The sequence below is a fragment of the Ceratotherium simum genome, chromosome 11, assembly GCF_057802395.1.
Source record: "Ceratotherium simum simum isolate JZ-2026a chromosome 11, ASM5780239v1, whole genome shotgun sequence".
NCBI classification, from domain to species: domain Eukaryota; kingdom Metazoa; phylum Chordata; class Mammalia; order Perissodactyla; family Rhinocerotidae; genus Ceratotherium; species Ceratotherium simum.
Window position 1 is genome coordinate 39,143,679 of NC_141910.1, and position 23,383 is coordinate 39,167,061.

Below are 23,383 nucleotides of genomic sequence, written 5' to 3' on the forward strand. Positions count from 1 at the left end.
TTAGGCAAAGCACTAATACCTTGTAGTTTTGACTGTATTGTTCTTATCTCTTCTGTTTGGTTTTGGTTGATCAAACGGAGATTCTGATTCTCCAATTCCAGCTAAAAGTACATAATAGTTTTCTTTTACACAGGGATAACATTTATAAAATGTACTAGTAAACTATAATACTTAGAAAATGTTAATATCTAATTACCCATAAGCAAAATACAAAAGAAATGATAAGCAAATACCAGGTGAAATCAGTATAGATTATCAACCTAGAGATTTATGGCTTCAACATTTATTTTCCAGAACTAAGAGTTTTAAATGTTTTTCACCCCCTATGCCTTTTCCACTATAAAATTATTTTAAACTAAATTATTTCAGCATTTAATCTGCCATATAAACTAAATAATGTATACTTCTCAGATACTGAATACATTAATTTTATGACTATACACATATGTTCTATAATTATTTAAAATTAATTAGAACTAAAATCAACTAATTAGAATGAGGCTACTTACACTGATTACGAGTCTATCAATATTTTTAATTTTAGAAATGCATTGAACATTAAAATGAAAGCTACCTCTCTCACATTTACCAAAAGACAGCAGCACCACCAACTGATCAGAATTTTGCTTCACCCAGAATGATCAGATACTCTGATGACTTATCTATTCAAAAGAAGTAAAAGGTAAAGAAAAGGCAAAACATAGCAATAAATACCTCATTTAACTTAACTGTTACCCATTCTTTGATCTTAGCTGCTTTCTCTTCTATTATTTTAGCTTCTTGTATCCTTATTTGTTTCTGAAATAACATTAGCAGTTTGTTTAGTTCAAACACAAGCTCAATGGTCTGGAAATGTTACATCATAAATATAAAAGGAAAATCCACTTAAAACCTGTTTCCAAGTTAATACATCTGCCTTCAAATTACCAAATAGAACAATTACCAAAAAATGAGAACTGTCCAGCAGATACAATGATAAACCATAAAAGCATATGCAAATATTTCTAGTTTTAGCAACTGCTATTCTTTCTCTGAAACATTATAAACTGAAATCAATCCACTGAACTTATCAACAAAATAAATTTTTTTGGAAACGGTCTAGGGTTTAGAACAGTAAGTAGAATAGGTGTCAACCAGGTTAGGGAGAGGAGAATCAGAACCTCCTCAGGGGCATGGCTTGTTTTCCTCTCAAACACTAGTTTTAAAAGATGCAGAATGTGGGGCCAGCCCTGTGGCCTGGTGGTTAAGTTCACCACGCTCTGCTTTGGCAGGCTGGGTTCGATTCCTGGGCACGGACCTACACCACTGGTTGGTGGCCATGCTGTGGTGGTGACCCAGATACTAAATAGAGGAAGATTGGCACGTATGCTAGCTCAGGGCAAATCTTCCTCAAACAAAAAGAGGAAGATTGGCAACAGATGTTAGCTCAGGGTGAATCTTCCTTAGCAACAAACAAACAAAACAACTAATAAACAACAATTAAACATACTTAACAATATTATAGTGGTCATATTTAAATGATGTTAACTGATCATTTAAACAAATAATCCTAATGTAATTTTTCCCTAATAAAATTTTTAAATAAACTAAATACTATACTTGATCTCAATAAAGTAGTTTAAGAGCAGTGTACCCATTTCTAAGCACAAGGATTAGCATTAAACATATATTTAAAATATAATGTTCCATAAACATTTCCAACACCCTAACAACCTAAAGCAAAGATTTGTTTCAAACATTTCACAGACATAAATGCCTGCTGACAACCAAGTGCTTTCAACTTAAGGAGCACTGTCGCATCCAAAAGGTTTTAGATACTGCCTTGGACTTACCCCAGACTTAAAGTGAATGCCATTTTACTTGCACCTTTCACCAATAAATGTGATGTGATCCTATGGGTTGACCAAATAAGGAAGATTTCTGACCAAAACTTAGAAATTTAGGCTCTCTGGGCCAGCCCCGTGGCTTAGCGGTTAAGTGTGCGCTCCGCTACTGGCGGCCCCGGTTTGGATCCTGGGCGCGCACCGACGCGCCACTTCTCTGGCCATGCTGAGGCCGCGTCCCACATACAGCAACTAGAAGGATGTGCAACTATGACATACAACTATCTACTGGGGCTTTGGGGGAAAAATAAATAAAATAAAATTATTAAAAAAAAAAAGAAATTTAGGCTCTCTCTTCTTAATCTTTGCGATTATGCACAAATAAATGCACATATTTAGAACTCTTTGATGATCAAACTCTTCCTAACCTGCTCTTCAAGTTGCAGCTCCAGGTTTTGAATGATGTCATCTTTTTCCTGTATTAGGGTCTCCAGATCTTGACACTTTTTATACAACCTTGTCTCTGATTCACTGGTTTGAATATTAGCTGCTTTTAATTTCTCTTCCATAACTTGTACCTAAATTCAGAGAATAAAATATTAGAATTATGCATGTACTTAATTTCTTACAGCATTAAATTTAGAATTTTACTTTAACATTAAATAGATTCCTAAAATGTATCATTGTAAAATAAAAATATTGAACAAGTTTTAATGTATTTAATAATTATAAAGTCTGGGTCGGCCCCATGGCTTAGCGGTTAAGTGTGCGCGCTCCACTACTGGTGGCCCCGGTTCGGATCCCAGGCGCGCACCAACACACCGCTCCTCCAGCCATGCTGAGGCCACGTCCCACATACAGCAACTAGAAGGATGTGCAGCTATGACATACAACTATCTATTGGGGCTTTGGGGGAAAAAAAAAAAAAGGAGGAGGATTGGCAATAGATGTTAGCTCAGAGCCGGTCTTCCTCAGCAAAAAAGAGGAGGATTAGCATGGATGTTAGATTAGGGCTGATCTTCCTCACAAAAAAAAAATAATAATAATAATTATAAAGTCTGAAGACTATTTTGCCAAGTGGCGTTAACTTTAAGGTTCTTAAGGGCATGTAAGAGTCTCAGAATACTGCCATCACATAAAGTAAGGTTTAGTAGAGCAATGATAATATGCAAAGAACTTCATATAAATATAGAATCAGAAAGTTTCCAGCCCTCATTTTTTCATATTTTAAACAAAGAAAGAATATAAAGTGAAGAAGGTGAGTGGTGAGATAAGACTCAAATTGGACAACCTAATATAATAACACATTTTGGGAAAAAAATTGAACTTAGTTGATAAAGAAACACACATACAATGGAAAGCAAAAGGAAAATAAAAGAACCTTAAAGCCTCAATTATGGAATTATAAAAATAAAAAAGTATGCGAGTCAAGATACAGGTAAGAGGGCCGGCCCTGTGGCTTGGTGGTTAAGTGCGCGCGCTGCAATGCTGGTGGCCCGGGTTCGGATCCCGGGTGCACATCGAGGCACCACTTCTCCGTCCATCCTGGGGCCGAGTCCCACGTACAGCAACTAGAAGGATGTGCAGCTATGACATACAACTATCTACTGGGGCTTTGGGGGGAAAAAATAAAATAAATAAAATCTTTAAAAAAAAAAAAAAGATACAGGTAAGAGAGTGTGTTCAGTGAGGGTTTATTTATTCATTAATTTAACAAATATTCAATGAATACTTGCCAAGTGCCAGGTCATGGGAAGACATCAGTAAATAAAACAGACCCAAAATCTCTACCTGCATAGAAATTACATTCTAGTGGGTAAGAGAGATCACAAATAAAATAAAGATGTAAAAATCATACAGTACATTACACAAGGTGATAAGGGTAATGGGAAAAAATAGAGCAAGATAAAAGAGATCAGTGTGTGGCTGGGGGTTGAGTGGTACCTCAATTTTAATACCTAAGATATACTGGCTCTGCTTGAATCTTCTGCAAAACATATTTGGGTATATGAAATCTTAGAAGGCATGTGTGAGATGTTAATGATAGTAAGAAAGAAAATAAAGTACTGGGCACTGTATATAATATTAAGTCTTTTATTCTACGTACCCTAAATAGGTAAGAATGTAATTTTAGCAATGTTTTAGATTATAGGGGGCAAAGAAGAAAAATACGTAAAAGCATTTGAGAAATTAAAGGTGATAGGTAAGATGAAAAATCTTAAGCTACTAAAACACCTCTGAAAAATCACAATAAACTTAAAGTTCAAAAATACTTGACTAATGAGGGTTTCTAGATGGAGGGTGTTACGGTTAGTTTGGTTTTGTTTTTTAACCATGAATACAAGGTTTCATCTGTGAGTTCACTGTATAAACGTAAATTCAACTCAAATGCCAAAAGTGTCCTATTTAAATACCACCCACATGGCTGGAAACTATGAAAATAAAAGTAGATCAAAAAATATAAAACAAAAAATGTATTCCACTAGCCGAATGGTAATTTTAAGTTATCTTAAGATTTAGATTTTTTAACATAATATAGCAGGCTCTCTGCAGGAACAGACCAAGAGGTCAAAGACAAAGGTCTACATCAAAGATGCTGTCATGAAAAACAGCCAGAGCAGGACAGAGAGCTGGACAGCATATACCAAGGGTCAGTCTTAAGATGGGACAGCCACTTCCACACAGGGCATTCTGTAGCTGTGGAAGCAGGGAGAGAAGAGCAGAAACCAAGTCCAAAATGGCAGTTCTCCTCCAGGGATAGAATAACAGACAATAAACCTCAAGAAAAAAAAAATTAACTAAATAAGAAGAGACAGAGATACTACCAGACCTACACCTACAGTTTCCTTTTATTAAGTTGGGGCAAGCGATCCTACAGACATTGGGCTGCCACATAAAATTGTCCTATTATTGCTTAGAAAAGGGCTACAGTCCTGGAAAACTAACTCTTCTCTGAAAAACACGTTCAGTTTGAAAGGTGTTCTCATTTTATGAATGAATGTTAGATGTATCTTTGCCATGAGCAACTGTTTAATTCAACCATTGTTTTTAGATAAACAACTCTCCTAGACAAGAAAACTATGGGCAAAAGTGGCAAAATCTCTTAGGAAGAGAGATTACAAAGTACTTATAGGCAACCTACTTACCAATTGGTCCTGATAGGACCAAATTCCACAGGATTAGCCAGCCTTCCTTGGTAATTAGTATGAATAAGAGGTCTACAGAAATGCTAAGAGGTTTACATAAAAACCAAGCAGCCTTTTAAAATATCTTACCACAGGTACACGGAAAATAGCCTAGTTCTTTTTCCATTCATTTAACCTGAACCATATAAGAATTTTAACTACTCAGAGACTGGCCAATAACAAACACCTATGAATTCAAATTGGTTGTTAAAGAAGCTTGCAATTACCTATACGTGGATATCTTCCAGTGAGGAATGCTTTGCACTTTTAGGGTACATTTACCCTTTACTTCCAGGAGATCCTCTGGTTGCATCCACCCACATCAGCACACTCCTCAGCCCTTTCCCCAAAGTCTTGTTGATCCTTGCTTCTGAGGTCCCTAAGCTATTGTGCAGTAAAGGGTTGACTCAGACGACCTGGGGTGCTCAAACCCTGTACACTCCAAAGAAAGGACTGGCCCTTGACTGGCTCCTGAGAAATAATCTTTGAGCCCTTGAAACATCCTGCCTGATAACTCTCTTTACACATCTTGAGATATTGGGCCACACCAGATAATTAATGCTAACAATGTGATTGATGGTGAATGCCCTTTTTGTTCATTCACCTGGGGTCCTGGGCCATGCTGTATCACTTTGACCTCTGGAGGGGCTGGAGACTGAGTAGCTAAGGTTAGTCATGTGTGCATTCCACGCCTATAAGACTGATGTCCCCCAATAAAAATTCTGGACACAAAGGCCTTGAAGAACTTCTCTGGTTGGCAATTTTTGTACAACTTGTCACACAGTGATAGGAGAATCAAGTGCATCTCTGTGTAACTCCACTAGGAGAAGACAACTGGAAACTCGCGCTTGGTTTCTCCTGGACTCTGCTCTATGTGCATTTTTCCTTTGCTGATTTTAATTTGTATTCTTTCACTGTAATAAACCATAACCATAAGTATAACAGCTTTTCTGGGTTCTGTGAGTCCTTCTGGTGAATCATCAAACCTGTGGGTAGTCTTGGGGACCCTGACACAACTCCCAATGCTATTTTCCATTTTCCTGCCCACACTGAAGAAAGCAGGAGTTGCAAATATTGTTCCCATTGTAATTACCCATATCAATATTTCCTTCTTCCCATTTCTAACTTCATCCCCTCCTCCCCCACTACAAGTAATCAAGATGTGACTGTATTTTTGAGTGGAGGTTGAAAATTTCTATTTCTATCTATACATTACAACGGCATGACAAAGACATCTGATAGTTCTAAAATAGAATGAAGAAAGGCATCGTAAGAGTATTTTGAATCTCAGACCATTTTCCAGTTATTTAAAATTTATTGCACATTAATTAATAATTCTAATCACAATTTAAACTCAATTATTTTGGCCTGGTGCTCCATAATTTATGCAGTAAGGCCAGAACTATTCTCACTGAAGGCAAAGTGGAACAGCACTGGATAAAGCAGGTTTCCACGTAATGAAGCAAATCATTACAAGTCCTGGATATTAGGATGACCGAGGAGTAATCATTTATTAAGAACCAAGAATGACTTGGATACTAAGAACTAACTTTACAGAAAGGCAGATTAGCCAACATATCAGAGTGGTCAGAGGGAACTTTAAATCCAGCTCCTACCAAGTCAGAAACAAATACAAGCAAGGAATCAAAGCCTGGAAGGACAGAATGAAAACACAAACTTCTGCAGGGGAAATTATCTACCCCTCTTTGGTTAGCATAAATTAGTCTAATAGACTGGAGTATACACCTTATCAGATACTTGAGAAAGAATCCTGCATATCAGTCTCTCTCAAATATGCTATTTGCTGCTCTTCTGTCTCAAAGAACACTCATAAGCAGTACTGGGTTGATACGCACATACTGCTTTCAAAACTTGTGAATAACAATAAAAATGTACTACAACATTAAGTATACAGATTGCCAAGATGTATCTGGAAAAATGTGATTTTTTTCCTATAGATAACTTATTTAATGGTTATGCAGGTGAAACCACTCATTAAGAAACAAGGAGAAAAATGTACAAAGCTCAAGTGGAGAGCGCACCTGGTTTCAGCTGACTACTGCTTTTAGTGGTGAAACATTCCTTTTTGGTTAATATAAATACAGTTTAAGTCTTAGGATACGGCTCAATGACAAAGGACAAGCTAAATTTAAGCAACATAAACAGCAGATAGGCCACAGCCCCATGGTAACTGTTAAAGACAGCAAAGGATTCAGTTACTCTAAGTCAATAACGTTTACTTAGTTTTGCAAAAGCGGAAAAAAGGTGATATAAGCAGTGCATGAGAATTCATCTGCTCTCTATTTATATTTCCTGTTAACTTTTAGATTCATTATGAAGTATTTAAGGAAACAATTCCTCTGAAGTATAACAAAATAGGAACTGAACAAATTTAAACTGTTGTGACAAAAAGAAATATCTACAGATTTTGCTAAATTATATAGAAACTTTGGGAGATTTGCAATTCTCACTCTTTTGGGGAGGGGCAGGGGAGAGTTTGATTTAGGGCAGTATGTCTAAAATAACCAATCATGGTGTCCCTTTGCTTAAAAATGTAGCACACAGAATTAAATGACTTTACACCTGACATCCTCAAACGACAACTTCAAATAAGAAATTCTTCCTGTTAACTTATCGAGATCAGTGGTTGGGCCCTGATGGCTACAAATTACCACGGTTTGCTTCCCTTGAATTGGGAATGGGGATTCTTTTTTTCTCTTAAGATCCAGTGAATCAGAGGAAAAAAATCCTGAAAATCACAAATAAAAAATACTTAATTTGTTTACTTTTCAGAGCTAAACAAATTTGCTACATATACGAATTAAGAATTTTAATTTAAGAAAAGGCAAAACAAAACCATCCTCAATGTCTTTCTTTTTTTCCTATAAAACGAACAGTTAAAGGAGAGAGAGAGCAAAGGAAGGGGAAGATAGGGAAGAACAAACAGAGAGACACGGAGAGACAGCCATGGGTACAGAGGTAAAGAGAGACAACACTAGGACAGGCCAAAGTCAGAAAGGGAAAGACAAGGAGGGATACATGAAAGTCAGAGAGGCAGACAGACTGACAAACGTGTGCTGGAAGGTGTGGGGCTAAACAGGGACACTACAGAGAAAAACAAAGACACTTGGTGTAGAATGACAGACAGTGACATAAACATTAGAGTCTTTCATAGAATGTAAGTGACCTTGTATGATTTTACTGTTAATTATTGGCTTTTTATAGATATAAGTGGAGATATTACTATTTAGTCCTATCAGCTAGAGAATATAAAAAGCCAAGCACAGGGGGCCAGTGGCATAGTGATTAAGTTCATGTGCTCCACTTCAGCAGCCCAGGGTTTGCAGGTTCGGATCCTGGGAGTGGACCTATGCACTGTTCATCAAGCCATGCTGTGGTGGTGTCCCATAGACAAAAATAGAGGAAGATGAGCAAGGAGGTTAGCTCAGGGCTAAACTTCCTCAACAAAAAGAGGAAGATTGGTAATAGATGTTAGCCCAGAGCCAATCTTGCTCACCAAAAAAAAAAAAAAAAAAAGCCAAGCACAGCACAGATCCTTACCATTACTACTAGTACTTCTACCAATATCTAAATTTGAGGTTTTAAAGAACTATCAGTTATTTTTTGGTGTGATGATGGTACCGTACTTATGATTTTTTTTTTTTTTGCCGAGGAAGATTCCCCTTGAGCTAATATCCGTGCCAATCTTCCTCTATTTTGTATATGGGTCACTGCCACAGCATGGCTGCCGATGAGTGGTGTAGGTCCATGCCTGGTAACCAAACCCAGGCTGCCGAAGCAGAGCAAACTGAACTTAACCACTAGGCCATGGGGCTGGCCCCCCGTAGTTATGATTTTTAAGTCTTTATTTTTATTGTATTTATTTATTTTTTTAGATTCTTTTTTTTTTTTTTTTTTGTGAGGAAGATCAGCCCTGAGCTAACATCCATGCTAATCCTCCTCTTTTTGCTGAGGAAGACTGGCTCTGAGCTAACATCTATTGCCAATCCTCCTCCTTTTTTCTCCCCAAAGCCCCAGTAGATAGTTGTATGTCATAGTTGCACATCTTTCTAGTTGCTGTATGTAGGACACGGCCTCAGCATGGCCGGAGAAGCGGTGCGTTGGTGCGCGCCCGAGATCCGAACCCGGGCCGCCAGTAGCGGAGCACGCGCACTTAACCGCTGAGCCACGGGGCCGGCCCTAAGTCTTTATTTTTAGATTAGTTGCTGAAATACTCATGGGTGAAATGATATGATGTCTGGGATTTGCTTCAAAATAACCCAGCATGGAGGTGGTGAGGGAAAAAGTGAATGGAGGTACAGACTAGCCATGAATTGACCAATTGTTGAAGTTGGCAATGGGGGTTCCTTATACTATTTTCTCTACTCTTGTAGTAGTTGAAATTTGGCATAGAAATCAAGGATTTGGCAAGAAAATCAAGGGTTAGGTTGGATTGGGTTTATTTATAAATTTGTCAGCCCACTAAAACGTCTACTGTGTAAAATTAAATCTTTTAGGTGAAAGCAAGATTTGGTGGTACTCAAACTGAAGGGAAGAAACATGACAAACTTAGAGAGAGTATAAGAAATTTAATAAACACTTCTTGGAATAAATAATAATTTTGAAATTTTTGACTTGATTGAATCTGACAGAGATTTTTTGATAAAATGTGAAGCTATAGATTTAGGATCATTAGACAAACTTTAAGGCTGGTAGGCTCATCCAAACCACTCATTTTATTGCTGGAAAAGCCCAGAAAGGGTTAAGTGATTTATTAAAAGTTTGACTTTTCTCCTTCATATCTATTAACATATTAAGTAGAAAATTTTGCATATATTTTTCCTAATATAACTCTAAGCATTTTTCCGTATTAGTACTTATCCTTTGTAATAATTGTTTTTTGTTTTTTTTTGCTGGGAAAGATTTGCCCTGAGCTAACATCTGTTGCCAATTTTCCTCTCTCTTTTTTTTTTTCCTCCCCAAAGCCCCAGTACTTAGTTGTATACTCTAGTTGTTAAGTCCTTCTAGTTCTTCTATGTGAGCCACCGCCACAGCATGGCTACTGACAGAGGAGTGGTGTGGTCACAGAAGTGGAGCACACCAAACTTTAACCACTAGGCCATCAGGGCTGGCTCTGTAATAATTATTTTTAATGGTTGTTTAATATTTCATGGAGTTGATATAGTTCACTTATTCATTCTTTTATAATATAGCATTCATATTACTTCCAACTCTGTTACTATAAATAAAGCTGCTATGAACATATGTATACATATACTTCATTATGGTTAGGATTACAATAAAAGTCATATTCGATTTTCTCGGAAGTAAAATAAAAATTCCTCATGCAGGCATTTTTATCCTTTTGAAAATTTGTGAAGGGGCAAAATACAGTTAGGTTCTCCATTTTGTCTATGGAGCCAGCTCATGAACTGTCAAAATGATAAGATGTAGAGAAGAGCTGAGGGCTATTTTGAGGGCTGTTTTGGGCAAAACAATGTTTATATTGGTAGAGGCAGAAAAAAATTTTTTTAACTAAAACTATACCCTACCTGTTGAAAAGCTTTTTCTGCTTGACGTTCAGCATCGATAACTTGTCTCTCAAGCTGTTGCATCTGGAAGTGAGGAAAAATAGAAAAAATATAAAAATTCACATTTCCCTTTTGGAAAGAGACTTAAAAATCTCACAATGTTATCAAATTCTTTAAGAATATTTAAAGTACTTCAATGGATATGAATTACATACAATTTATCACATTAAAGACTCTTTCAGTGCATATTTAAAAATTGATCAAAATACCAAAGGTTTGATACTTTTAATACAATGTAATATATACTACATGAGTATTCATCAACAGAATTTTCTTCGTTGGACTAGAAATTAGAAATTACTGGTCGACACATATTAAGAATAAATTAAATCTAAGAGAATAGTAAGACCTCAGATGTCATACTCGATTTGTTGATCAAAAAGTCACAATAATATCAGAAAGTGGTATATTCTCATAAGCTCCATATGTGGTACGTTTAAGTCAAACATCCGGGTAGTTTTAATACTTACAGATTGTGACAGAAAGAGTATAGAAGAGACTCTGATTAACCACACACGTCCACAAAAAGCATAGGTCACAAAGAATCGAAAAATATATGGGTATTTTTTTTTAAGTTCTGTAGAGAATTAAAAGTGCATAGATATAAAGTAAAATACTAAAATGAATATTATAAGTAAAATAAACAAAAGCCTTAAAAAGGACCCAATGCAAATTAACATAAGAAACGTGTACCAGGTATAGAATACACAATCATGATATAAAACTCAATTCCAAATTCTTTTTTTCTGAGTGTTGAAATATAGACAACTCTAGAGCAATCTGTGGCTCAACGTACTCTCATTTTCAATTTTACTGTTGGTTGGTATTCCAGAGGCCCAGAACTTTCAGAGCACCTCAAACTCACAGCACTCCGGGGCCTACCCCCAAAGCCAACATGCCCCGCCCCCTTCTCGAAACCACGGAGAAGCGGCCCTCTGTAGTCGACCGGCCCAGCGGGGAGCGCGGCAGCCAGCTCTGGACCACGTGGGCGACCCCACCCGAGGCTGCGTTTGACCTGCACACTGTTCTCAATGCCTGAAAGACGGTTTGCGCTATGAATGTATCATTTCTTAAGAGCACACTGCTCGGGAGCATTTACTGTGTTTTAATAACTGTGCTTAGGCAAATGAACATTCACGCAGAGGTAAAACTCAAGACCACGAGTACCATCACCTTCCCCCCCACAATGGAAAATATTTCCTAAACACCTCAGAAGTGCAACGCATGTAGCTCAGGAAAGGAACGTATCCATGTTCACTGTATCAAAGATGAGCAGTATTGGACTGTAGTGAAAGAGAGTTGGACCAAACACTGAGGCAACAGAGCCCTACAGTACTAAAAATGATAGGTTGTTTAATACAAAAAAAAAAAAAATACGATATGTGGATAGATGAGGAAAATTTACAGATAAGTCTTTGAAAAGCATGGTGGCAACTATCAGTGGTTCTTCCTTGCACACCCCACTACATTTGCTGCTGGTGAAAATTTAAAGTATCTTCTGTTTACTAGGGATGCATCACAACCTTTCTATCTGGGCCAGACTATAACATCTGGTGACCTCGAATACATGACTATGGAAGGAGGAATTGTCTTTTAAGGATAGAGTCTGAAAAGACAGCCTTCTCAATAAGTCTGGAAAGTGTGCAGATCAAAGTGTGATTTAGAAGTTATCTGAAGATATGCAGCTGGCAGTTGGCCTGAAATCCAAGAGTTCTTGCAGAAAATGCAGAGGATTCCAAAAGAAGAGCTGTATTTAATACAAAACCAATTGCACATCTTATTCAAGAGATAATGTCTAATCCCCTCAGCAAGTAGTAGAAGGCTGCTGTTCAGATATGGCTATTACTTTAAATGTACTGACTCCTAAAAAGATGATAGTAATGATGTATGGTGTGCACCGGCTCAGGGCATTTGGACATTATTTGAAGGACACGCTGGTTTTCTTGCATCCAAATGGTTCAGAAAATGACTGAGGGCTAGAGAATAATAGAACTGTGCTGTCCAAGAGTACTTGAAATGTGGATTCACTTGAAATGTGAATTGAAATGTGATGTAAGTGTAGAATACATACTTCATTCGATAATACATATATTATTTGAAAACCCAGTACAAAAAGTATAAAATATCTCAGTAAATTTTTTGTGTGTGTGTGGTGAGGAAGATTAGCCCTGAGCTAACATCTGTTACCAATCCTCCTCTTTTTGCTGAGGAAGATTGGCCCTGGGCTAACATCCATGCCCATCTTGCTCCACTTTACACATGGGATGCCTGCCACAGCATGGCTTGATAAGCGGTGTGTATATCCACACCTGGGATCTGAAACTGTGAACCCTGGGCTGCCAAAGCGGAGCATGTGAACTTAACCACTACGCCACCGGGCCGGCGTCTCAGTAATTTTTTTCTATTGACTCACATTGAAATGATAACATTTTGGATATGTTGCATTAAATAAAATATAATATTAAAATTAATTTCACCTGTTTCTTTTTCATTTTATTAATGTTTACTAGAAAATTTTAAATTACATATGTGTCTCACATTCTATTTCTATTGGATGACAAAAGTGTAAAACATTCCATTGTCACTATTTATGGCAATTTAACTGCCAAAATAACACAGACTATTATTGCAGGGATCTAGATTCTGGAAGAGGTTTCAAATATTTGGATATGTAAATAGATATTTCCCAAGTGCATTCTCTGGACTCATATCACCTTTAATTTTTGCAAAAAATATTTCAAATGTTTAATAAGCAAGTATTATTGTTTAAAAGGATTTATTGAGTTATTGTTATAGACTATGGCACTATGCAAAAGCCAGCCCTGGTGGTCTAGTGGTTAAGATTTGGTGCTCTCACCTGGTCAGGAAACCACACTACCCGTCTGTTGGTTGTCATACTATGGTAGCTGCATGTTGCTGTGATGCTAAAAGCTACGCCACCAGTATTTCAAATACCAGCAGGGTCACCCATGGTGGACAGGTTTCAGTGGAGCTTCTAGACTAAGTCAGACTAGGAAGAAGGACCTGGCCACTCACTTCCCAAAAAACTGGCCATGAAAACTCTATGAATGGCAGTGGAGCATTGTCTGATATAGCACCAGAAGGTGAGAGGATAGCGCAAAAAGACCGGGCAGCATTCGGCTCTGCTGTACGCAAGAGTCAGAACTGACCTGACGGCACTAATAACAACTATTGTGGAAGCAAGCAGTTGGACAAGCATTATCTCCTGTCTACGCTGTTCCTTAAACCAAAAAAACTGGCAGGCACATGCCGACATCACATTCCATATGCTGACAATCGTCACCTCTACTATGTAACTACATTGTTATGTTTTCAGGAGAATTTTTGCACTTATGGAGCATCAACTTTGAATATTATTGAGGCTGCCGGGAAAAACAGGAAAATTCACAAACAGGTTGCTGATCTGTAAAATTTTGCTAGTGAAAAAAAAAAAAAATGACTGACATACCTACTTGAATGGCCAAAATCCAGAACGCTGACAACACCAAATGCTGATGAGGATGTGGGGCACCAAGAACTCTCCTTCACTGCTGGTGAGAATGCAAAATGGTACAGCCACCTTGGAAGACAGTTTGGTGGTTTCTTACAAAACTAAACATACTCTTGCCATATGATCCAGCAATCGCACTCCTTGGTATTTACCCAAAGGAGTTGAAAACTTATGTCCACACAAAAACTTGCACACAGATGTTCGCAGCATCTTTATTTATAATTGCCAAAACTTAGAAGCAACCAAGATGTCCTTCAGTAGGTGAATGGATAAATAAACCGTGGTACGTCCAGACAATGAAATATTATTTAGCACTAAAAGAAATAAGCTATCAAGCCATGGAAAGACATGGAGGAAACTTAAATGCACATTTTTAAGTGAAAGAAGTCAATCTGAAAAGGCTACACACTGTATGATTCCAATTATATGACATTCTGGAAAACTATGAAGATAATAAAAAGATCAGTGGTTGCTAGGGGTTGGTGGGAGATGGGCGGGATGAATAAACAGAGCACAGAGCTTTTTAGGGCAGTGAAAATACTCTGTATGATACCATAATGATGAATACATGTCATTATACATTTGTCCAAACCCACAGAATGTACAACACCAAGAGTGAAACTATGGACTTTGGGTGATTATGATGTGCAAATGTAGGTTCATCAGTTGTAACAAATGTACCACTATGGTGGGGAATGTTGATAATAAGTGAGACTACGAATGTGTTGGGCAGGGAATATATGGGAAATTTCTGTACCTTCTCCCTAATTTTTCTGTGAACCTATAACTGCTCCAAAAAAAATAGTCTTAATAATAATAATGAAAGATTGAATAGTTTCTTTTTTTTTTAATTTTTTTTCCGCCCCAAAGCCCCAGTAGATAGTTGTATGTCATAGTTGCACATCCTTCTAGTTGCTGTATGTGGGACGCGGCCTCAGCATGGCTGGAGAAGCGGTGTGTCGGTGCACGCCCGGGATCTAAATCCAGGCCGCCAGCAGCGGAGCAGGAGCGCGCGCACTTAACTGCAGGGCCACGGGGCTGGCCCTGAATAGTTTCTTAAGAGGATTACCACGGTGTGAATGCTTGTGTCTTCCCAAAATTCCGCAGGTTGGAATCCTAACACCCAGTGTGATGATGATGAAGTCCTGAGGATGAAGCCCGCATGGGAGGGATTAGTGCTTTTATAATACAGATCCCACAGAGCTCCCCAGCCCCTTCTTCCAGATGAAAATACAAAAAGTCTACAACCCAGAAGAGGGCCCTAACCCAACTTTGCTGGCACCCTGATCTCAGACTTTCAGCCTCTAGAACTGTGAGAAATAAGTTTCTATTGTTTGTAAGCTATACAGTCTGTAGTATTTTGTTACAGCAGCCAGAACGGACTAAGACAGAAAATCGGTACTGAGAGTGGACTGCTACTGTAACAAATACCTAAAAACGTGGAAGTGACTTTGAAATTGTGTAATGGGTAGAGGCTGGAAGAATTTTGAGGTGCATGGCAGAAAAAACCTCATTGCCATGAACAGACCATTAAAAGCAATTCTGGTGAGAGCTCAGAAGGAGAACAGGAAAGCTGTAGAGAAAGCCTCAACCTTCTTAGAGAATACCTAAGTGGTTGTGAACAGAAGGTTGGTAGAAATATGATGGATGGTAAAGGCCATTGTAATGAGGTCTCAGACTGAAATGAAGAACACGTTATTGGAAAATGGAGTAAAGGCGATCCTTGCTATAAACTAGCAAAGAGCTTCACTGTATTGTGTTCCTGTCCTAGTGTTTTGAGGGAGGTAGAACTTGTAAGCAATGAAATTGGATATTTGGCTGAGAAAATTTCTAAGCAAAGTGTTTAAGGAGTGGCCTTGTTCTTCTTGAATGCTTATAGTAAAATTCGAAACGAGAGAAATGACTTAAAGATGGAATTGTTAATCAAAGAAGAAGCAGAACCTAAAAATTTGGAAGTTTTTCAACCTGTCCATATTGAAAGAAATGAGAAAGCTTGTTCAGGAGAGAAGAGGGTGTGGCCAAGCCATCTTTTGATGAAGGGATTAGTATGGGTTTGAACCACAGACCTAATCAGCCACCCCAGCAGGAAAACAGTTCGTTTGAACATGCGAGGAAGTAATGAGGAAGGCTGTTGGACTTAGATTTCACAGGAGGAGACCATACAGCTATATAGCTATGAACATGGGCTGTTCTTCAACACAAGGAAAGAAGAACCCTAAACACAATTCAGAGATTATCAGGCTGCCTCCTCAGTTTCAAAAAGTGGGGGGACCATTGCTTGGGTTTCAACAGGCCAAACAACCTCCGCCCAAACCAAGGCAGAGCCCAAACCAAAGTGGTGCTGCCCACAGCCATGGGGGCCTGACCCCTGCCCAGCAGAGCTGTGGGGGCATGGTTACCTCTACCTAAATTTAGAAGGATGGAGCCACCCAAAGTTGCAGGCACATATCCCAAGCAGAAGGCCACCTCGAGAGCCCCTACCAGGGCAATGCCATGGGGGTGGGGCCATCCCTGGGACCTCAACTGGTAGAACCACCAGAGTAAAACTCCAACCCATGAGAGCTGCCATGTGGCTGTACCCAGTAAAGCCATGGGGGCCGGGATGCCAGAGTATGTCCAGAAGGCAAGACCCCCACCCTCTCCACGTGGGTCCAGAATATAGGAGCTTTGCCCCAGAGGGCAGAACATCTAGTTAAAGAAGATTATTCTCAAGCCTTAAGAGTTAATGTTGTTTGCCTTGTGTGGGTTTTGGACTCACTTGTTGCTCCTTCTTTCTTTCCTACTTCTCTCTTTTGCAGTGAAATGTCTGCCCTATGCCTATCCCACCATTGTATTTTGGAAGTGTATAACTTGTTTCATTTCAGAGGTTCACAGCTGGAGGGGAATTTTCCTCAGAATGAATCATACCTTGAGTCTCACTCGTATCTGACTTAGACGATATTTAGATGAAACTTTGGACTTCAGACTTTTAAGTTGGTGCTGGAAGAGTTACAACCTTTGGGGCTGTTGGGATGGAACGAAAGTATTTTGCATGAGAGAAGGACATGAATTTGGGGCGGCCAGGAGCTGCAGTCTGAATGTTTGTGTTCCCCTCAAATTCACATGCTGGAATCCTAATGCCCAATGTGATGGTGTTAGGAGGCAGGACCTTTGGAAGGTGATTAGATCATGAGAGTGGGGCCCTCATGAATGCAATCAGTGCCTTTATAAAAGAGATCCCACAGAGCCCCCTAGCCCCTTCTGCTATGTGAGGATACAAGGAGAATACTGTGACTTGGAAGAGGGCCCTCACCCAACATTGCTGGCACCCTGATCTCAAACTTCCAGCCTTCAGAACTGTGAGAAATAAATTTCTGTTGTTTATAAGCTACACGTTTGTGGTATTTTGTTAGAGTAGCCTGAACGGACTAAGACAAGGACTATACAAATATCTTGTCAGATTTCTCTTTCTGAAATGTTTGGTTTCTAGTGATAACAGTGAGGACAGAAGCCTTGTCTGTTTGCCTCACTGTTACATACATATAAAGACCTGTATAAATAAATATAAATTGAATACCTATCTATTCAATAGGTATTCAATATATTATAGGTAGGTATTAAATATATTATAAATTACTGAATGAAATGACAGCTGTAAAGCACTATGCCTGTATGAAGGATAGTATTTTTACCACTGGCAAATAACTTTTTTTCTGCTCCTATGGCATTGACTTTCTACCTTGTACTATTTTCCCAACTACATTGCAAGTTGCTTGAAGACAGACTTCATGAGTGAGTACCCTTTATATCCTCCATAGCACCATACCTTGCACATACCAGTCACTCAGTAAAATTCTAAAAGCTTAGTAGCAAGTAATAACCTTACAAAAAATGATTATTTCCATTATAAATAAAAAGCATTACACACACACACGTACACACCCACAGCATTTCATAGGACTTGGGATACAAGGTTATAAATGAAGAGGCTATCTTTGCTGGATGTGAAAATTATATGTATATGCCTTTGAATACAACAAGTTAATTAAAAGTACATGTTCAAAAAGTCATTTTTGGTTTTTTAATAAAAAAGAGATAGTCTTTCTGGGGCTGGCTCCGTGGCATAGTGGTTAAGTTTGGCGCACTCTGCTTCAGCAGCCTGGGTTCGCAGATTCAGATCCCAGGTGCGGACCTACACCACTTGTAGGCCATGCTGTGGCAGTGACCCACGTACAAAATAGAGGAAGACTGGCACGGATGTAAACTCAGGGCTAATCTTCCTCAAGTAAAAAAAGAGGAAGACTGGCAACAGATGTTAGCTCAGGGCGATTCTTCCTCAGAAAAAAAAAAAAAACAGAGGTAGTCCTTGAAATACTAACATAGGGAACAGTGGAAAGAGTACTGAACTTGGAGGCAAGAAGACCTAAATGAGAATCCAGATTCCACTACTTACTAGCTGTGTAATGATGGGTCATTTAACTTTTCTGAGTTTCCACTCCTTATCTGTAAAATGAGATAATCCTTATCTCAGAGTATTTATGTGAAGATTAAAGAGGAAAGTGTCCAACATAGTATCTAATATTTAATGGATGTGCAATGAATACTTAGAAATTTTTAAAGCAGCATATTTCTATCACATGCACGTTACTTTTATGAATAACTTTGTTTAAGTTAGCCAAGGTTTAGTTTAAAATAAACAAACTTGATTCAATAGATCTGGGTTCTGGTTCCTACTCTACTATTTACCAACAGTTTGTCATTGGACTCTAAAATTTCTTTTCTTTTCTTTTTTTTTTTTTTTTTGGTGAGGAAGATTGGCCCTGAGCTAACATCCACCACCAATCTTCCTCTTTTTGCTTGAGGAAGACTGTCCATGAGCTAACATCTGCACCAATCTTCCTCCATTTTGTATGTGGGACAAGGCACAGCATGGCCTGATGAGCAGTGTGTAGGTCCACGCCCAGGATCTGAACCCACAAACCCCAGGCCGCCAAAGTGGAGCATGTGAACTTAGCCACTATGCCACCAGGTTGGCCCCTAAAATTCTTGTGTATGAAATAGGGATAATACAACCTGCTCTACTTACTTTACAGGAAGTTGTGAGGATAAAAATAAGAAAATAAGTAACAGTGATGTGAAAATGCTGTTGGTATTTCATTAATTAAAAATATGTGGTAGCAGTTGTATAATTTGAATGATAAAAATAAAAGCTACAAATTTTCAAAAACAGAGGATTGTATAAATATATAAATATGTAGATACCATACAGTCATTAAAAATGTACATAGATGGGGCTGGCCTGGTGGTGCAAGCAGTTAAGTGCACGCGCTCCGCTGCAGCGGCCCGGGGTCACTGGTTCGGATCCCAGGCGCGCACCGAGGCACTGCTTGTCGAGCCATGCTGTGGCAGTATCCCATATACAGTAGAGGAAGATGGGCACGGGTGTTAGCTCAGGGCCAATCCTCCTCAGCAAAAAGAAGAGGATTGGTATCAGATATTAGCTCAGGGCTGATCTTCCTCACACACACAAAAAAAATGTACATAGATGGATGAAATAATATATTTGGGATTTGCTTCAATATAAAAGGAGGGGAGAAGTGGGTCAGGATATAGTTGAAACAGGATTGGTCCCAAGTTAATAACCATTAAAGCTGGGTGATGTGTACATGGGGGTCCACTATAATATTCCGCTTACTTTTGAATGTTTGAAAACTTCTAATAAAAAGTTTTAAATATATATAAAAAGAAGTAAATGGCATATTGAAAAATACATGTAAAAGATATGTAGTATAAGTAAATAATATATGCTCATTAGGAGTCATTAGTGACTTTGTGAGATCAGCTGCAGGGTGGGGAAGCAAGGGCATAAACTGGAACGCACACGTCTGAGTGAATTAAAGTAACTAGTTAGAGTTAGATAGCCACCAAAGATGGCCACCATCAAATCCTTCCTTCCCTGTACGCACATGCTACTTCTCGCATTGAGAGGTGAGGTCCACTGCCCCTCCTCTTGACTCTGGGATGGCTTTATGACTTGCCTTGACCCACAGGATGCAATGGAAGTGACACAGTGCCATTCTGGGTCTAGCCTTTAAAATATATTTATGTTTAAAATGTATCTATATTTTCCTTTTTATGAAAACACACGTATATTATGAATTAAAAGTCTGCTGCTGTTGCAAAGCCAACGCAGACCAAGGAGTTGTTGAGGCCTGAATTATTCTCCAAGGTGAAAGATCTCCTTCAGTTGTATTAATCATCCTACCCAGAATGATTCCATCAAACTCTATCCCAACCCATCCCCACCTCAGGCTTTCAGAGTAGGTAATTTTATGGTAATGTTGGAAAAATCACTAGTTCTCTCTCTGGGACAAGATGGGACAATTGATGTCTTTCTGGTTGCCTGACATTTTCCATTCTATGGCTTCCAATGGATTTATACAACACTTAGCATCATCTAGTATCCAACAAATCTGAATAATTACCTAAATTTCAAGAGCTTGACTGAAAGTTTAAATTGAAGGTGCTGTTTTTTGTTCTGGAAAATGTCCAGTTTCTAAAGAGTGTTTTCTAAAGACAAATCAGTGTTGGCGATCCTAACAGTACAGCAGTTCTTGTTTTTGGTGCTCAGTTCTCCATTGCTATTGGTTTCCATCCTTTCCCTCACCAAACCCCCCACACCACAATGCTACCCTATATAGAGATTTTTTTTTTAATAATTGCCAACTCTTTAATGTTTCCTTGCCACATTCAGTTTCAAGTTCTATTATTACAATATAAAGTATCCATGTTGGTCTTTCTTTTAAAAAAGAGTTAAGGATAACCACTTAAAAGAAGAGAAATTCAGTCTATAGGCACCAAAGCAACAGAAGGGGAAAGAAGCGTGGAAGGGGGGAGATAAAGAAAACTTCACCAATCTGATACATAGAAACAGAATACATTTATTATGATTTCAGATATATGTATATATATATATTTGTGTGTGTGCATGAGGAAGATCAGCCCTGAGCTAACATCCATGCCAATCCTCCTCTTTTTGCTGAGGAAGACTGGCCCTGAGCTAACACATCCGTGCCCATCTTCCTCCACTTTATGTGGGACATGGCCACAGCATGGCCTGACAAGCGGTGCGTCAGTGTGTGCCCCAGATCCGAACCTGGGCGGCCAGCAGCAGAGCGCACGCACTTAACGGCTACGCCACGAGGCCGGCTCCTCAGATATATTTAAAGACATTATCTGACTAGTTGGATAAAGAAATAAATCTAGCTATATACTATTTAAAAGAGCATACTTGAAAAATGTCATTAAGAGATTGAAAGTAAAGGGATAGAAAAATCTACCAAGCAAATATTAACAAAAAGCAATATCAAAATCAGACAAAAGAGACTTCAACACCAAAAATTTTATTAGCAATAAAGAATGTCGATAATTATAAATGGGGCAATTTATCAGGAAGATATAACAATCTTGATCCTGAATGCACCTAAGATTTCCTCTCAAAAGAATGAACAAGTCCATTTACTTCAAAAAAAATTTTTTTGTGTGTGAGGAAGATCAGCCCTGAGCTAACATCCATGCCAATCCCCCTCTTTTTTGCTGAGGAAGACTGGCCCTGAGCTAACATCCATGCCCATCTTCCTCCACTTTATGTGGGACACCAACACAGCATGGCCTGACAAGCGGTGCATCAGTGCGTGCCCCGGATCCGAACCCTGGCCGCCAGCAGCGGAGCGCATGCACTTAACTGCTATGCCACGGGGCCGGCCCCTACTTCAAAATTTAATTTTTGTTTGTTTTTATGTTTATCAAAGCCATAAATACACAAAGTATCAACTAGTTCCATAAGATTTATTAATAAAAATGATTTACACTCTTCTATTTGTGTGTGTGAGGAATACCAGCCCTGAGCTAACATCCAATGCCAATCCTCCTCTTTTTTGCTGAAGAAGACTGGCCCTGGGCCAACATCCGTAACCGTCCTCCTCTACTTTATATGGGACGCCGCCACAGCAAGGCCTGACAAGTGGTGTGTCGGTGCGCGCCCAGGATCCGAACCGGCAAACCCCAGGCATCCGCAGTGGAGCGCGTGCGCCCAACCTGTTGCGCCACGGGGCCGGCCCCAATAATTTACACTTTTAGACAATTCTCTTAATATTTATTTTCATGTTCTAAATAACATGCTTCTATTTCTGTTGACTTTTTTAGTTTAATGATTTCTCACTTCCTTCCTTTATGGAGAATGGGGATTTAGCTCTTCGATCTCGCCATCAACACAGATATACTCCCATTCTTCCAATATGTTTATATTTTACCTTTGGTTAAATGACTATTCTGGATTAGCATTATTGTGACTATGTATGCTATTCAGAGATGAACCATGTAGTAAACCATGGTTACATCTTCCTTTGCTACATAACTTTTTTCCCTAGAGTTAAATGTCTTATTCTTGTATTTACTTAGCTTTCTATGAACTTATCAATAATTCATCTCCAAATTCCCACCACTGTCTAAATCATCTCTCAAGATGTTCATTCACAGCTGAATGAACATCTTCTTCAAGTTCATCTTCTTCAAGTTCCCAGAGCCTCTGACCTATACCCATCTGGACTGGCTCTCCTCTCTGGGCACAGCTGTCTTCTTGGGGAGGCCCTTCAACTTTTTCCCACGTTGCATCTCCTGTCTCCTATATCCTATGCCTTCCACTTTCTTGGTTATTTCCTCCTTTTAATCAAGAACATCCTTCTGGAGATTCCTCAGAAAGTTTACATGGGACCTTGCATGTCTTAAAAATCCATTCTAATCCCTGATCCTTTGTATGTGACCTGTTTTTTCTCTCCGAAAGCTTGCAGAATCTTTTCTTTAGTCTATATACCCTAAACTTTCACGATGATGTGCTTTTGGTGAAACTATTTTTATCTGTTGTGCTAGGTACTTAGTAGACCCTTTCAATCTGAAATCTTGTGTCCTTCAATTCTGGAAAACTTGCATACATTGTTTCATGGATTTTTCTCCCCTCCAGACGTTCTATCATTCAGATCTTAGACATATCAGACTGGTCCTCTAAATTTCGCATCTTTTCTGTCCTGTTTTCCGTCTCTTTAACATTTTTTTCTCCTTCCCAGGAACTTACCTTAAGTTTATAGTCCAACCTTTCTATTAAATTTGCTATTTCTTATACTATGTTTTTAATTTTTCAAGAGTTCTTTTTTATTCTCTGACTATTCCTTGTTTCCTGGATGCAATATCTTTTCTCTCTGGGAATATTAAATGATAGGGTTCTGCTTTGTTTTGTTT

General features: G+C 38.7%; 2 protein-coding genes across 6 annotated transcripts in view; one reads left to right on the forward strand and one right to left on the reverse strand.

Moving 5' to 3' along the window:
• PLEKHH2 (pleckstrin homology, MyTH4 and FERM domain containing H2) overlaps nucleotides 1–23,383 on the reverse strand; it is a 105,002-nt gene that overhangs the window by 68,332 nt on the left and 13,287 nt on the right. For 4 of the 5 annotated variants that reach the window (XM_087436833.1, XM_087436829.1, XM_087436830.1 and 1 more), the window contains exons 3-6: nucleotides 10,561–10,623; nucleotides 2,252–2,401; nucleotides 715–798; nucleotides 20–101 (exon numbers count right to left, since the gene is read on the reverse strand). In XM_087436833.1, coding sequence (XP_087292959.1) covers nucleotides 20–101; nucleotides 715–798; nucleotides 2,252–2,401; nucleotides 10,561–10,623 — 379 coding nt within the window. Of the gene's footprint in view, nucleotides 1–19; nucleotides 102–714; nucleotides 799–2,251; nucleotides 2,402–10,560; nucleotides 10,624–14,068; nucleotides 14,151–23,383 lie in introns of all 5 variants that reach the window. The other variant, XM_087436832.1, reaches the window with a different exon arrangement.
• On the forward strand, nucleotides 11,990–12,572 carry C1GALT1C1L (C1GALT1 specific chaperone 1 like). Its single transcript, XM_014792281.2, is given in 4 exon segments — nucleotides 11,990–12,213; nucleotides 12,215–12,301; nucleotides 12,303–12,397; nucleotides 12,400–12,572. Coding segments are annotated over 4 exon segments (579 nt in total).